Genomic DNA, 15,402 nt, shown 5'->3' with positions numbered 1-15,402 from the left:
CCCAGCTGTCTTCGGGCAGTAGGCAGGGGACACCCCGAATTGGTTGCCAGCCAATCGCAGGGCAATTAGGATACAATGCATCCAAAATAATGAATATATTGTTCATCATATTTATTTATATATTTTAACAATGGGTTGACAAGAGGGTTAAATTAAAGCTTACAATATCAATATTTTAGCCAGTGAGCGCAGCTATGACACATCACCGACGAATCCTGGACCACAAAACAAACTCAAACATAAAATACAAGAAAGTTCAACTGACACATTTTCTTTATCCTCGATGAAAAATGATTGATAGTACTGCAGCTGTCTGAGTAGTTCTCACCATGACCCTGTTTTACAACCACGTCGATTGTACTACCCCGTGGTGCAGTCTATTTCTTACACTGCCCTCCATAATCATGTGCACCTCGGTTAAGATGTGTTTCATTTAATACATTCCGTTTTTTTCCAAAACTATATATGACCCCCCCCCAAAAAAACAAGTGAAGAAACAGTGAAAAATCATCAATTATGACAAAGAAAACTATGGAAAAACAAAAAAAAGCAGGAAAAGGAGGCAAAGGCAGTTGATATGACGTAAGAGCAACTACCATATTGGTAAAAAAGAGAAAAAGTGATAAAAGGTATGTACAGCTTCGTATACAGTATACAGTACAACCCTGGGTATGTTAAGTGCACAACATGCTGTCTGAAGAATTGTCTACAGCGCTCTCTGCTGGCCAACTACGGAACAACAATGTCCTTCCGATATAACTGCGATACACAGTCGTGTACAAGTACATGAAACTAACATTTTATACTACGTTTAATTAATAAAATGCACCAATTCTATTAATTATGCTTAACTAAACTTAGTAATTTGGATTTGAAATATATATTTGGTGCTGGCAGTCAGTGGCGGTTCGGGGGGGGGGGGGGGGCCAACGGGGGCCAGTGCCCCTGTAGCACCGATTCTGGCCCCCCCCCCCCTGTGGCCCCCCCCTCCGAGCGCAGATTACGCAGTCGTGCCGAGTCGCCGACGCGAAAGGTGGAACTAAAGTGCGTGATTTAACATTCTAGTCGGACCCTTTAGTGCGCTGCACCACTTAAAAATGAGCGGGAAAATGAGAAGCAGTCCGCAGAGAAGGAAATTACCACGACACGAGTGCTATTTGCGTGTGTGTGCGCGGTGTGTGTGTGTGTGTGTGTGTGTGTGCGCGTGTTTGCGTGTGTGTGCGCGCGTGTTTGCGTGTGTGTGTGCGCGCGCGTGTGTGTGCATGCGTGCGCACACACACACGCAATCAAAACCCCTGGCCCCAGCCCTCAGTAAAATTGATCCAGAACCGCCCCTGCTGGCAGTCCTGCAACTTTGATGACACGGACTCCAGTTTTCTTCACGACACAAACACACCACGAGAAGAAAATGTCACCCATCTCGTTATGATTATTACGACAATGATCATAAAAATAATATACTTTATGGATTACAGCGGCGGCTTAATGATCGACACCTTGCTGCCTCTCAGTGCGAACCCTCACAGGTGTGCAATGACAGCATCATTTGTTCCCCTGGAAGTTAATTTGACAGTCTGATGAATTGTAAATGATGAAAATAGAAATGGCTCAACAGGTATTAGGTAGACCGCTTCGTGATATTTACAAATGGTAGCTCAAAACAGTGCACAGTCATACATACAAAATATCACGAAATAAAATTACACACACGCACACACAAAAACACTAACAGCGTCAATGAAATGAAGATTGTGCAGGTGTAAATAATGTTGAGCCAGTGAATATATTGTGCTTATACATTTATTCAAGGAAATAGACTGTGTGTACATTTTGCCACATCGGGTATAACCATAAAAGTGAATTAGTTTTATTCGAATTCCATGTGACAACTTGAAACCATCTAGAAATATGTCTGTTTGCAGTTAATTGTTTTATTTTTTTCATTGTGGCAGAAAACATTTTGGGTTTTATGCCTCTATCTGGATGCTGACATATAGGGTCCTCCAGCTGGAAATGGAAAAACAACCAGAGACAAAAGGCGCGGCTGATGAGCTGCCAGTCATTTGCTGTGCACTTACATTCATAGCAAGAACAGACTACGCACAGGTGGACTTGGGTGACGTTTGAAGGCAATTGATTTGCGCTGGATTTTATTGGGGTCAAGGGAGTTGATTCCCTTCGATTTGTGTTCGTCATATAACACGTCAAATTAAAGGTGTATAAATCCGTTCGCGGGGCACTTTATATTCAAATTCTACTGGTTAAACGTGTAGCAGGCTAATTTACACAAGATAGTGCGTCTTTCTTGTTGGCTCATTTGCACTCTGACACTTTTTTTTTCACACCGCATGCAAGTGGGAATTTGTCACTCACTGAAGTTCTCCTATTGTTCAAATGGGAATTTACATTTCGTTTCAAGATGATAGTTCATCTATATGTGTAAAAGGGCAATGGGGGTGGGGGGGCATTTAACGGTGTGGGGAGGGGGGGGTTGACAATCTTGCACTTGACAAACTGAAACCATTTACTTTTTGTCAGTTGTTGAGTCAAGTGTTGCTGTGACGCTAAATGTTTGGGTCAAACTCAAAGCAAGAGAATGTCACCTCTGCTTTGAGTTTATACTGGGGAACCTTTTTTCTATCAGGGAAATGGCCATGTCAATTTTCTACCGAGCCCCCTGGTGTCAAGTTGTGAGAAAAAGAATATTGATTGAGAATCTGTTCCCTCAGTTTGTTAATTTGCACCCTGTGTTGTGTAATCTGTTAAGATTTGTGATTTGAGGGTACAGATGACTAAACTGAGGGTACAGTACTTTTTTTTTAAACGCAAAATGTAGATAGCAGGTATGAAAGTTCTAAAATGAAGGGAACACATTTTAAAGGGCTTTTCATTGTACTGGTACGTGTGCAAATGTTTGGCCACTTTAATAAGACCTCAGAGTTTCATTATTCTGCTCCATTTGCATGATGATTTAGCAATTTTGATTTGGGACTCTAAAGGCGCTTTGTTGTGATAGTGATTCAGATGATTACGAAACATGGGAAAGGTTTTAGATAATTAAAAAAAAGTGTTACTGTATTATGCTTTCAGACACTAAATGGAAAGGGCAAAACATGAGAACATTCGACTCTTACTTTCAGAATCAAATGTATTCCTATCGTCCTGTTGACGAGAAAATGTCCTTTAAGAGCTTCTGGGGAAACAGCCGCCCACCTCCACTGCAACGGGCCATCCGTCATAAACGTTGCTTGTGTCGTCATTAGCCGCTCGCTGACAGGTGAACAGCCGAGAAGACGTTCAGTTGTCAGCGCTGCGTCTTTCCACTCGCATAAATAGAACGAATGAGGGCAGGGTGACTGACCTTCTCAAAGGAGCTTCTGCTTGCTTTCCCACCTCTTCCTGCAAACACCCAGTTGTCACGGTAATTTACGGATTCGATCAAAGCGCTGCCCATTCCGACAAAAATCTCCCTCATTTCATTTGTCATCCTGCCGCCGAGAAGTGAAGAGGAGGGGGGGGGGGGGGGAAGAATGAAAGGTGATTTTTGTGGAGCAGTAAATCGTTTTAGAGGATGAGCGTCTGGGAATTGGACCTACTTTGTTGTCATGTCGTCAAAGGAGGCCACAATGACAATCTCTCCAGGTTTAATCTCTTTCAGGTACGCCAAGATGTCCTCTGGGACTTTGGCAGCCGAGGAAGTCGTTTTAAATTTGAAAAAATGTAAATAAATCATCTCTGTGAAAAAAAAAGAAAAAGATTTATAAAACACGTCCCTTACCTCCGTCTTTCATATTCAGATAGCCACATCTGTCCACGGTGCCGTTCTCACCTGAGATGAAACAAACAAACATGCATGCATGTTTATCATCTTCGGCAGCTTGCATTCATCATCATATCATCTTCCTCGAGTGCAGATATCTGTTGGCCCAATTAAAATGTTCTCACTTTCCATCGCCCGTTTGTCAGTCGTTACATCTATGCACAAAAAGCCGCGTTGCTGATGAAGAAAAAATGTCGACAGAAGTCGGTTAACAACGTAGAAATCACTGAGGATTACATATGGGGAATCAAACTAGCAAAGCATGAAAAAAAAACATCCACCCACATAAACATTCAATGTCAGTAGGGCTCATTCTCTGACATGTTGAAAAAATATGAAGGCTGTTTGAAAATGGAGCCCAGTGTAACCCTGACGAGGAGCCTGTGCATATCAATTTGAACCCCTGACTTCAAAAATCTGTAAATCGTGTAGTTTTTCAGATATCCAGGTCATGGTAAAGCGCAACAGTTTTGGATTGATGAAACTGGTCTATTTCGTTTGTGAAAGATGTTTTGCCGCCCTTAATCATAAATTCCAACAGAGTAAAAAGACGAAGCTGGCATGTAAAATGTTGAACTGGAGAAGTCTTTTTTGGGATGAAACGTCTTCAACAACCAAGGCTGCTTTTAAGCTGCGGGTCCAAGTGTCCATTTCTGCGAGCAGAAAAACAAAACTTATGACTTCACCTCCGTCCTCGAGAATCTTGGCTCTTGGTCGGTGTCATTTAAGTTCAAATTTCATCTATTCCTTGCTTGTGTGATATGACGTAGTACAGCGGTCCCTGACCTTTTTTTGCCCCACAGACTGGTTTAATGTCAGACAATATTTTCTAAGGTGTAAATACAACAAAATAATATGATATGACCTGCATGAAAATTGTGGTATTTTCAAAACAATAAGAAACACGAATCATGACACAGGGAACGTGCCATCTGGCCGCAACACTCTCTGGTTCCTCTGGTAATGTTTAAACGTGCCTTCAAAATAAGATAAACCGCAAATCGTGCACGAACCATACGACTCACCATCGCCGCATGTTATGCAGAGTGGGCTTGGTAAGTGAGAATCTCCCATTGAGAAAAATCCATATTTGAAGTAGGACTCCTGATACTGTCTATTAAATGTAGCCTTTTTCTTTTTGAACGTCGGAGGCCCCTCTTCTGTCTCCTGGCTGGGCCTTTTCCTTTCCTCAAAGAAACTTTTCAAAGACGTTCCTGTTTTACTCATTTTGCTCGCTTTTCAGTTTAGGTTTCATTTGAACAGTAACCTATCACGTGACCGAGAAGCGCGCCTTGACCTGCGTTAAGAGCGACATACTGTAGTGTAGACCGATGTAACAGAGCATCCGGTCATTTTTCAAAATAAAATAAATTTCAGATACCAAATGACCCACAGACCACCGACGTAGTACTGTACATTATGAGTTTAAAAGTGATCAACTCACTGTTTACGACGACAATGTTGAGCCCAGGTCCCACATTGTTCAATACGTGACTCATGATACTGTTGACATACAGTACATGAAGAACATTAAGTTTCACGGGGGGAGCGAACATTTGTTGAAATGGTTCTTGCGCACAGGTGACTTACGTTTTACCATCGAAGCAGATCTTCGGCCCGACAACGTTAGCTGCTCCGCTGCGCACGTGTATTGCAAAGTGATCAGGGGGGCAACTTCCGGAGAGGTTGCACATGGGTGAAGACGTGACTGCAAGAGTTTTGACAAAAATCGGAGTGTGATGAGAATAGTTACAATATTAAGAGGAAAGACTCATCGGAATCAGATTTATAGTAATTGAAATATGAGGAAAAAGTCAACATTGTGAGAATAGTGTTTAAATATTACAAGAAAAGCTAGATTCCGTCATGATTTCATTGCAAGTTTTAGTTTTACGAGAAAAAGTGAGAACATAGAATAAAGATGAACATTTAATACAGTTGTAAATTCATAATTTGATCATGGAAGCTGTTTTCCAACAAAGGATAAAGTCACAATTTTACAATTTTTTTTACAACAGGCTGAAATATTACATGAAATTATTCTTTTCTTTTTGACAATTGAAAAAGTCGTCATTTTGGGAGAAAATGCCATTTTACAAGAAACAGTCAAGAAACTTCATACTGCTCACTTGGTTGGACTTTTGGTTTGAATTGCTCCGCGCTTTTCATCCCTACAACAAAAAGACAAAAAAAGCAAAGTCAATAAGGTGTGATGACGATATGACGTGTGTCAATATCTCGATAAAGTGCCTTCGGTGTCCTCCTTAGAATGATTTCGTAATCCTGAAGGTGGATCAGAATAACAACACTCTTGAGGTTCTATGACAAGTGGCCAAATATTTGCACACATAACAGTCGGGTGGGAAGACATAGAAAAAATAAAGCTGAAAATAATGTGTTTCCTACATTTTATATATATATATATTTTTTTTAAGTTTCATTCGATGTATGTGATTTTTGTCATGCCTCCACATGCTACTCTGCGAATGAGTGTCTAAGTGTCCCTTGCATCCTTTTTTATGTATGTGGCCCCTGGGAGGAAAACGTTTGGACACTCCTGATCTACATATAATGCATACGAACTTCAATGGAAAAGCTGAACCTTTTGGGGCGAAATGTGCGAGTCCTAAAGGCACCTTAGAGTGATACTGACTGACTGAAAACGTGAAGCTCACCCCAAAGTTTTCTTGCTCTCAGCTGTATGCGTATATAGTCATGCGAGATGGCCCATGTGACCACAAGAACTACAATTACAGCAGCGTAGGGAGCAACTGTCAACCACAAAGAGCAAAATGATTTAAGTAAACACAGCATGCGGGCCGTGAAATTTACATCGGCAAGTAAAACCTCACCTCGATGCTTCATGTCTCCGAAAAAAAAAAAGTCTGTTCTGCTCCTGATGTATTATTTGCTGTCAGCACCACAGCTGGTTGGTGTCATGTCATCCGTTCAGGCTGCCTTGCCACGCATATATGCATGGGAAGGACCTTTGGATATGCAAGAGCGCTCATCCTTGTGTTGGGAAAGTAAGCAGGATGTGACATTGTACGGGCACACACCCACAGTGAACATGACGTTCAGGTTTCTCCCACACACAATATCAAATATGGGACAGCATCCATTCACAGTTCACCGATAGAGCTTAAAGCAAACAATAGCCTGAGTCTTGTTTGGACACGTCACTATCCCGTCATAAAACAAAACGATGAGAGAAAACAATTTTTAATGCGCACGTTCCTGTCCTTGGGTTCTGTTGTACGGAGGCGTGGAATTGCCAATGAGGTCTCAAAAATTTTGACTGGCAAATAAGTTTGAACACACCCGTGAGTATGTTTGAACGTATTTGCGAAAATGAAATCTCTCCGATGCTGTGGAAGCTTTCTACGGCCCATTGTGCGCTATAAAAAGTGATTACAAAATGTCAGGAAAAGCCTACTAAAACATCTGAGTTTATTTGGGGTTAATCAAAGGCATTTTGTTTGCTACCAAAGGTCCATGTACTTCTATTTAACATGAGTTTGAATGTTGTCGATTCATTGTGAACACATTCACATCCATGGTTGTAAAAGGGTGTGTACATTTATGCAACCATATGATCTCAGTTGTTCATGTTCACTTTTTACCTTCTTGAAGAGATTGTCGGATTGGACCATTATACACTGAGCTGCAGTTACAGGTCACATTAACAGTGAGAAAAATGTTGAAATGGTTTTTCATGGTCATTTTGTTCGTGTTACACCAATCTTCCAGGAAGAATATTTCCGTGGAGCAACTGGATATTTGTCATCCAAGAATCTGATGTATCCAAGGACTGTTGGGGAGGAAGAACATTGAAGGGAATTGTCTTGTTGCTGTTGCTCATGGACATCTGATAGAGGAGGATCGAATACGGCATCCAGTTGGGCAAGACTGTGCACTTTCTCCTTCCTTTGCAAACGTTTGTGCAAAGAGTGGCTCCCTTTGCTTACCTCTAATTATTGAAAAAAAAAAGAGCTAAAAAATAAACTACAAAAATAAATTGAAGTTGGAAATAATGAATGAAATTTACACGATTGTTGAAATCTTACAAAATGTTGTTTGACTAGAATAAACTTGTAGGAAATTGCATCCGTTATTTATTTATTTTTATGAGAATAGAGGTGACCAAAACTAAAAGGGAAAAGATGCAATCTTACAAGAGTTAAGGGACACTTTATGATTTATTTTTTTAAATTTTGCAATACAGACCAGACATCGGCATGCTCCACAACAGCCTGTTAAAGAAACTGGATGTGAAAGGTGTCCTTCTTGTCATACCTTGCGCGGCATGTCGTTTCACAAGAAAAAAATAAAAAACTTTTTCTAGTTCGGAATCTAACAAAGGTTGTTTCTCTTTCAGTGTGGCCCTCATACAACCTTGTAGAAAATGAATATGGCTGAAAGACGGAGAATGGGATTACAGTATCTCTAAGGGAGACATTCATCTGTGATGGTTAGAGAAGACGGGGGTAAGAAATATCATGGATTCAAGTTTGTATCTTAATCGTTACATATTTTGTCATGCGTTACGGACTGAAAATATGAAACATTTGTGTGCTCACCAAGCAGACCTTCTGACAGTAATACAAACCTCAATTCCAATTGAAGTTGGGACATTGCGTAAAACAAAGACGAAATCCAATAATTTGAAAATCCTTCTCAACCTTGTGTCAAGTGAATTCACAACAAAGACAAGCTCTTCAATGGTCAAATTGAAGAACCTTACGGTTTGTTATGTTTTTTTGTTTTGAAAGATTCCACAAGTTCCTTTTAAACACACGAGTGTCATGATTGGATCTAAAAGCAGCATTCCTAAAAGGCTCAGTGATGAGGTCCACCACTTTGTGAACAACCACATGAGCAATTGTAAGGAATTGATTTACGGTCCAAAATATCATATAATATAAAAAGGTTCAAATAATAAATAAAGACGAGTAGAAACACAATCATTCACAAGCTATGGACAATTTTAGTCGTCAATGAACGGAACATGCATATTTTTAGAATGTGGGATTGAGAGATTCGAACCCAGAACCACCAAACTATGAGGTAGACGCGTTGATGAAAAAAATACACCATTACCCCTTACAAATGTTACAGTACAGCTTTTAATTACTTCATTAAATATTGCCAAAGGTCACTGAGTCACTTCAAAAGGCTCATATAGTGTAAATCTAAGTTACTCCTCCTGATTTGATAGCAGGGCAGCATGGTGGGATAATAGTTAACCCACCTGCCTTATCGTTTGGGGTTCGAAACTTGGCTTTCTGTGTGGAACTGACATGCACTCTGACATGCTTACAAGTTAGGTTGATTGAATTATAATTTCATGAAAAAAAATGCTCAGTGTTTTGAATGTGTGTGATTTATCTATCTGTGCAACTAGAAAAGGCTGCAGCTAATGTATTATAATGACAAGGACTGCTTTTATCCCCATACAAATTTGCTAATATTTTACAGTCACTAAAGACAAAAGAGGTTAAAACACACACACACACACACACACACAAAAACTCGCAAAATATTTAATATGACCTACCCTTACACGACATTTTTATTGGTCACATACAAACTTGTAAATCACACGGACACAAACACGACTTACCGCATGAGAAAAGGGCCATTAAAACAAGAAAGCACAAGGTGGCATAATGCAGAACTGCCTTAAACTGTGAGTGGAGAGGTTTACTGTGTTCCTTATGAACAAGGTCAGGTGATGTAATGCTTCACACGGCCAGCATGGGGCGTCTTTGCACTGCCAGTCACACATTCAAATGAATCTTGGCATTTTTAACATCAAGTGGCTAAGAAGCAGATTCCTCCCAATATTTGATAATATAAACACTAAGGTACGTGAATACTACGGAGTTTTTTTGGGGGGTGGGTTCGACCCCTGTGTTCTGGGTTCGACCCTCAGCTCAGGCTCTTTTGAATTCTCTCACCGTTTTCTCCAGCTTTCCCACACACGTTCCCAAAACATGCGTGTTAGGTCATTGAAGACTAATTTTGTTCCTAAATGTGAATTATGAGTGTGAATGGTTATCTGGCCTCGATGGAATTTGTATTATCAGGTTTTTGTAGTGTACGTGGAAGTAGAAGGCATTTGTATACAATATCAGGCACATTACAATTATTATTTATTGTATAATTTATTAGGTATTATTGAGAGAATGTCTGCTGTTCTCTCATGAGGACAAGTGATATAGGTGGATACTCTACATAGAAGCTCAAGCGTCACCAGGAACTAGACACAGAATACGGCTTAAATTTTGCAACACATGCTAAATAATGAGCAGATTCTAGCTTCCGCTTGGGAAAATTTTGCAGTCACACAATCATAGTCATAGTTTTTCTTTGTCCTCGTATGACGTGCAGCAAAGAGCGGCAAGTTTTCTTCAAGTTGTCTCATGTTCGCACAAAAAGAACAAAAAAATAAATAAGGCTTGAACAGGGAAGCCGGCCGGCCGCTCGCAGACAGAGACGGACTATTTTTAAAAGTCAATTACGGTGCTTGAGACATCCAAAATGTCACATCGCCACGTGACGCCACTTATTTCATAACAGGATAATGTTATATATTCACTGACACACACACTGACAAGAGACCATTTTCAGGCCACTGCGAGAAATGCGTTGCAAGTGAAATATTTTTTTTTTATTGTATTTGTCGCTTGAGGTTCATTGCATTTTGTGCGCATTTAAGTGCCACTAAGAATTCAGAATTGACCAGTGAGGGGTTATTGCATCAGATAGAAGCCCTCCCCCCCACATCATCTTTTTTTTTTTTTTTTTTTTGCGTGTGCGTGTTTTAAGGCACCTGTCAGGAAGAATTTTCTAACATGGGCTGTCAGTGTTGTTATCGCCTACCCAAAACACAAAGAATATATACTGTATATATATATATATTTTTTTTTTTTTGAAAGAACTGGGTTATTTTGTCAAGATCTTTGGAACTTACAGACAGGAATATGAAACTGCCTTGCAAAGACTTGAGGTTTTACACTTGTAGAAGGGAATTTGGTGAAACTGTCAGTGTGTTTTAAGAGTGCTCGAGCAGTCATGGAATGGTCACTTCCAGCAGTCATCGGGCTGCATTGTAGCCATTGATTTATTCCAGCAGATCCTGTCAAGAAAAAAATAAAAACGCCCATTACATTTGACGTGGGAACGGTGGCTGCATTATCTTGCATTATGTCAAACGGACTCATGAGAATACAGACATGTAATCTAACCAGTCCGTCTCGTTAAGCTTTGAAATGATCCCATCATAGTGGTAGTCCAAAAAAGAAATGACCAGACTAATCAGTGTCTTGGGGTGGGGCTAAACTGTATGATTTTTGAAGTGTTGTTTTTCAATTCAAACTCGCGCACGTAATTGGAAAGTCAAAGCCAATTATTTAAGCCCTTTTCATACAGCACTTGGTTTCTGTGGTGTTTACTGGCACAAGGACGATGGCGGCCAGGCACTATTGGCTATACAAGAGTTTAGCTTTTTACTGTATTGTACACAACTAGTTGGGAGTGCCTACACAACAATTAAGGATAAAATTAAACAAGCAAGTCAATCATATAGCTACCTATTTCTGAAAATGTATGATTTATTTTTTTCTTTCTCTTCAACTTGTCCTGGTCATGACCGACAAAGAATCTATGTCGCTTGTTACGCCATAGCAGTTTTTCTGTGCGACGGGCATATTTGATATACTCCCTCCGTGGTTATTGATCTTGCGACAGACATTTATTTCATCGAAAACGGAATGGGACATGAGTTATAAGAGCAGTCAGACAGAGAAAAGAGAGAGCCTAGGGGCAGGTCAACACCCTCTCTGTCCATTTTTAAAACCCGTCTGAAAACACATTTTTATTCGATGGCTACTGACCCAGCATGAGAATATGTATTGTTTTGGTGTTTTATGATGCATCCTGTTTTTATATGAGTAATTTATTGATTTAACCGTCTTTGTATATTTGATTTTTACTCCATTTCCTCAATATACTGTGCTTTGGATGCAGTTAAATTGAGTTGAGTTAGGTTGAGTTGCGTACTGACTACCCACCTCTCAACCTCTATGATCAGCAAGTCCCTGACTTTCAATCGTTGTCCTTGCACCGTGTCCGTGTGGACCTCAGTGTGGTGTAGCGCATTTAAATCTGGAAAGGCTGGTGGGAATAAAGCGAGAAGTCTACCGGGCACGGCTGACCTGCAGCCTGCCCCACACAGCACCACAAGGCGTGCATGTATGTGGTGCATTACAAACAATGGGAGATAGGAGATGAGTGTGTCATATTAAAACTAGAGAGTGGAAGAGCGAAACAGCAGGGCCAGCAAACAGCCCAATTGTGCTGAAGCCCGGACAGCCTGTCGCATCTTCATGCCTTGCACCAGCCCCCGAGGAAACCCTGAAAATGAGTGTGTCCAATAGTGTTGAGTGAGGAATATTTAGTGTTAGATGTGGACAGAACCGACCAGCCCTAGCCAATGTAGCACCCGAGGTGACATTTTCAATGGCACCCCATTCCATCGGCCATTTTCTAATCCGCTTATCCTCACAAGGGTCAGTCGGGGGCGCGCGGGTGGGGGTGGGGGGGCGGGGGTGCTGGAGCCTATCCCAGCTGTCTTCGGGCAGTAGGCGGGGGATACCCTGAACTGGTTGCCAGCCAATCAAAGGGGCACACATTCACGCTCATAATCAGAGTTTGGGACAATTTAGAGTGTTCCATTAACCTGTCGTGCATGTTTTTGGAATGTGGGAGGAAACCGGATTACCCGCATAGGTTTTCAAAGAAAATATTGCCTTTATCATTGTCTTTAATTCATAAATGATCAGTCACCTAGTTTACATCTGATTGTTTGTTTTTATTTATCTATCATTTAAACTTAATAGATACATGTTTTCTAATGTTCATGCATAGTATACAATATATTATTCCAAGCAGAATTACCGTACACTCTAATTTTACTGTCATTGGAGAAACCCTGATTAGCAGATGAGGTTAATCTGGCGTGTAAGAATCTTAAATTATATCATATCAGTAATACTAATAATCATGTGGGTAAAATTCAAAACGATGAACAGGCTTAAGACAATTTGTACTGCAAAACAATGACCAACTAAATATAAAAAGGGGTAAAATGGAATACCATTTTGACACTATTAAAAACATGAAAAACGTTGACTAGCCAAGCCGACATAGAACAAATAATGTCAGTTAATATTAAAATGTAATTTGATGTATATTAGGAAGTGGGAAGTAGCCTATGTTAGTTGGAAAAAACAAACAGGATTTATTTACTGTAAAGAATTGTTTAATACATTTTGAGCTCCCTTTAGTCCACAAAAAGAACACACCTCATCTGAATTGTGTTGAAACGCTGCCCTCGCCGTGTTGCCAACTGGAACTTCCTCATTCAGATTTCTGAGGGAGAAGTATTGATGGTTGGTCTCACTGGAAAAACTAGACATAATGCACTAGGGTGAAAATAGTGAAGAGATATAACGCTGAATAAACACAAGTTCAACACGCTTACCTGAGTGGGTAGCAGTATGTCCGGATAACCAAGGCAAAAGCTGCCAATGCTATCAGTGAGACAAAGGCCACCAATACGAAGATTACAAGGGGAAGGCTCATCCCAACCTAAAGACAAATGAATCCAATCAGTTTTATCCGCGGGCTATTTTAACAGCCTGTAAAGTCAACTAATCGCTTCATGGTTTATGGCTCAGATTAAAAAAATATATACAGTATATATATTATACTTGTACAGTATATTTGTAATTTCCCCATTGCGGGACAAATAAAGGATATCTTATCTTATCTTATGACAACGATGTTAGTGATTCACACACACATGTGAAACGTAAAAAGGCCAACAGAGAGCTGCACTTTCTTCTCCAGGCAGTTTGCACCTCAAACAGGCTTTCACAGCCCTTCAGCCCAAATGTCAGAATTCCTCAAGGAGGTTTCCAGGGTATCCTTGAAGCCATTTTTTGCAGCTGTTTAGCTCCCCAAGGAAGACATCTGACATCCTGAAGTGAGCTACGATAGCCCGTGTCATATCAAAGCCTGACAGATGTGGTGATGTGAAGACTTGAATCCTAATAAAAAAAAAAAATATATATATATATATATATATGTGTGTGTGTGTGTGCGTGCGTGTGAATTGCTTCCCAGGCTGTTCCACTTTCACCCAATGTCACCTGATGACCATGAACCCACACAGGGTTAGTGATATTGATTCTCAATGCGTGGATAGTAAACACAACGATTCAAGACTGAGTTTTGTTTGTGGGAGCAGGGAAATAACAGAAAGACATGATACAATGAATTACTCATATCCAAAGCCACCACTGCGTTTCTACTGTACTGGTACTTAATTTCCCATCAGCCTCAAACTCTTTTCCTTTTAGCATGCCCCATTAGGTGTCACCACAGGGGACAGTCTAAAACACTTAATACACATGTAAAAAAAAAAAAAAACCAATTTTATATATATATATAGTGTTGCATCACATGCATATCACTATCTATGCCCACATCAATCTCCGAAAATATGAAAAGGATCACTTCAATATTTGGGATTGTATGGACATCAAGCGTTTTCTTCATTAAAATGTAGTGAACACCTCTGGAGAGCGTGACGTTAATATCCATAAAATACAAAGTATTAATTGTGTTGATATCAATAGAGATTGACGTGGGTATAGGCATAGATGCATGTGAATTTCATAGTTTTCTAACATTAACCAATGTTAAGCGTTTTTGACAGTCTCCACCACAGCACGCCATCGTTTCCAATTTTAAGCCATTAATAAAGTAACAACGAATGTCTTTGAATTTGCGGGTTTGATACTACTTACGCACATTGTAGGACAACCAGAAGTGTTAAATGACCACAGAATTGCATTGAGTTGCTTTTATCCTGTTTATTTTTTTTCTTACAACATTCCATCTTTCGTGAAATTCTTCTTTATGACGAAGTTCAAGCACAAAGGTTCAATACTTTGTGCGAAAGCGCAGTCAATGCGTGATGCAATGCGTTCACGTACCTGTGTGATGACGCACTCAAGCAGAAAAAATGCGGAGCAAGATCCAAGAGGCTATCGTGCTCCATCCTCAAGCTGGAAAATCAATTTTCGACCGAATAAAGTAAATATTGTATGACTTTAAGTGGTGCCTTTAATCGGATGACGTGTTTCTTTGTTTCGTGACGCGTGGCCACTTCCGGTTCACGCTCACCTGTCTGCTTGCGTAGCCGCACCCACGTCGACGCTTTTTGTCTCCAATGAAGACTTCACCGGAGGCAGCGTGAAGTTCATCCCCGTCAGAAAGACGTCTCTCACACAAACATATTTTGCTTGGCCCCGGCTGCTCTCATTATGTCGCTTACCGCTCAGACAAACTGCTCGTGATGACACACACAAAGCTGGTAAACACGCCGCGGAAAACAACCTTTTTGGATCCACACGAAGCCCCCCCCCCCCCCCCCCCCAACAGATTATGAACCTCACATCTATCTGTGATTATAAATGAGACAAAAAATCATCTTAACCCAGAAAACAGTA

The 15,402-nt window shown here is 40.5% G+C and overlaps 1 protein-coding gene and 1 long non-coding RNA gene across 3 annotated transcripts; both read right to left on the bottom strand.

Annotated features, from left to right (window-relative positions):
- Positions 1-1,808: 1,808 nt before the first annotated feature.
- Positions 1,809-6,758, bottom strand: LOC147201197 (protein FAM3C). The gene is made up of 9 exons (XM_086117970.1): positions 6,673-6,758; positions 6,496-6,591; positions 5,950-5,991; positions 5,411-5,528; positions 5,265-5,323; positions 3,779-3,829; positions 3,597-3,681; positions 3,362-3,488; positions 1,809-3,270 (listed from the first exon to the last, which is right to left on the bottom strand). Exons 1-9 carry the CDS (start codon positions 6,683-6,685, stop codon positions 3,184-3,186), a joined length of 678 nt encoding a protein of 225 aa, XP_085974096.1. The 5' UTR covers positions 6,686-6,758; the 3' UTR covers positions 1,809-3,183.
- A 1,242-nt stretch (positions 6,759-8,000) lies between these two features.
- On the bottom strand, positions 8,001-15,178 carry LOC147201196 (uncharacterized). Of its 2 annotated transcripts, none has more exons than XR_015101620.1 (4): positions 14,887-15,178; positions 13,368-13,474; positions 13,189-13,294; positions 8,001-10,961 (listed from the first exon to the last, which is right to left on the bottom strand). It is a non-coding gene; the product is annotated as an uncharacterized LOC147201196 (long non-coding RNA). The 2 variants fall into 2 exon arrangements; XR_015101619.1 differs by lacking the exon at positions 14,887-15,178 and adding an exon at positions 14,698-14,725.
- Between the last annotated feature and the right edge of the window lie 224 nt (positions 15,179-15,402).

The sequence above is a fragment of the Hippocampus guttulatus genome, chromosome 8, assembly GCF_054856545.1.
Source record: "Hippocampus guttulatus isolate MCC_2025c chromosome 8, RoL_Hgut_1.0, whole genome shotgun sequence".
In the NCBI taxonomy this organism is placed as follows: Eukaryota; Metazoa; Chordata; class Actinopteri; order Syngnathiformes; family Syngnathidae; genus Hippocampus; species Hippocampus guttulatus.
This window is presented reverse-complemented; position numbering and strand designations above follow the sequence as displayed.

Excerpts from the sequence above, each read along its gene's own strand:
- LOC147201197 (XM_086117970.1), bottom strand. Across the intron at positions 3,830-5,264 it reads CAACATTGTCGTCGTAAACA|GTGAGAACGGCACCGTGGAC; the intron begins GTGAGTTGATCA and ends GTTTCATCTCAG. Across the intron at positions 3,489-3,596 it reads TTTGACGACATGACAACAAA|GATGACAAATGAAATGAGGG; the intron begins GTAGGTCCAATT and ends TCTCGGCGGCAG.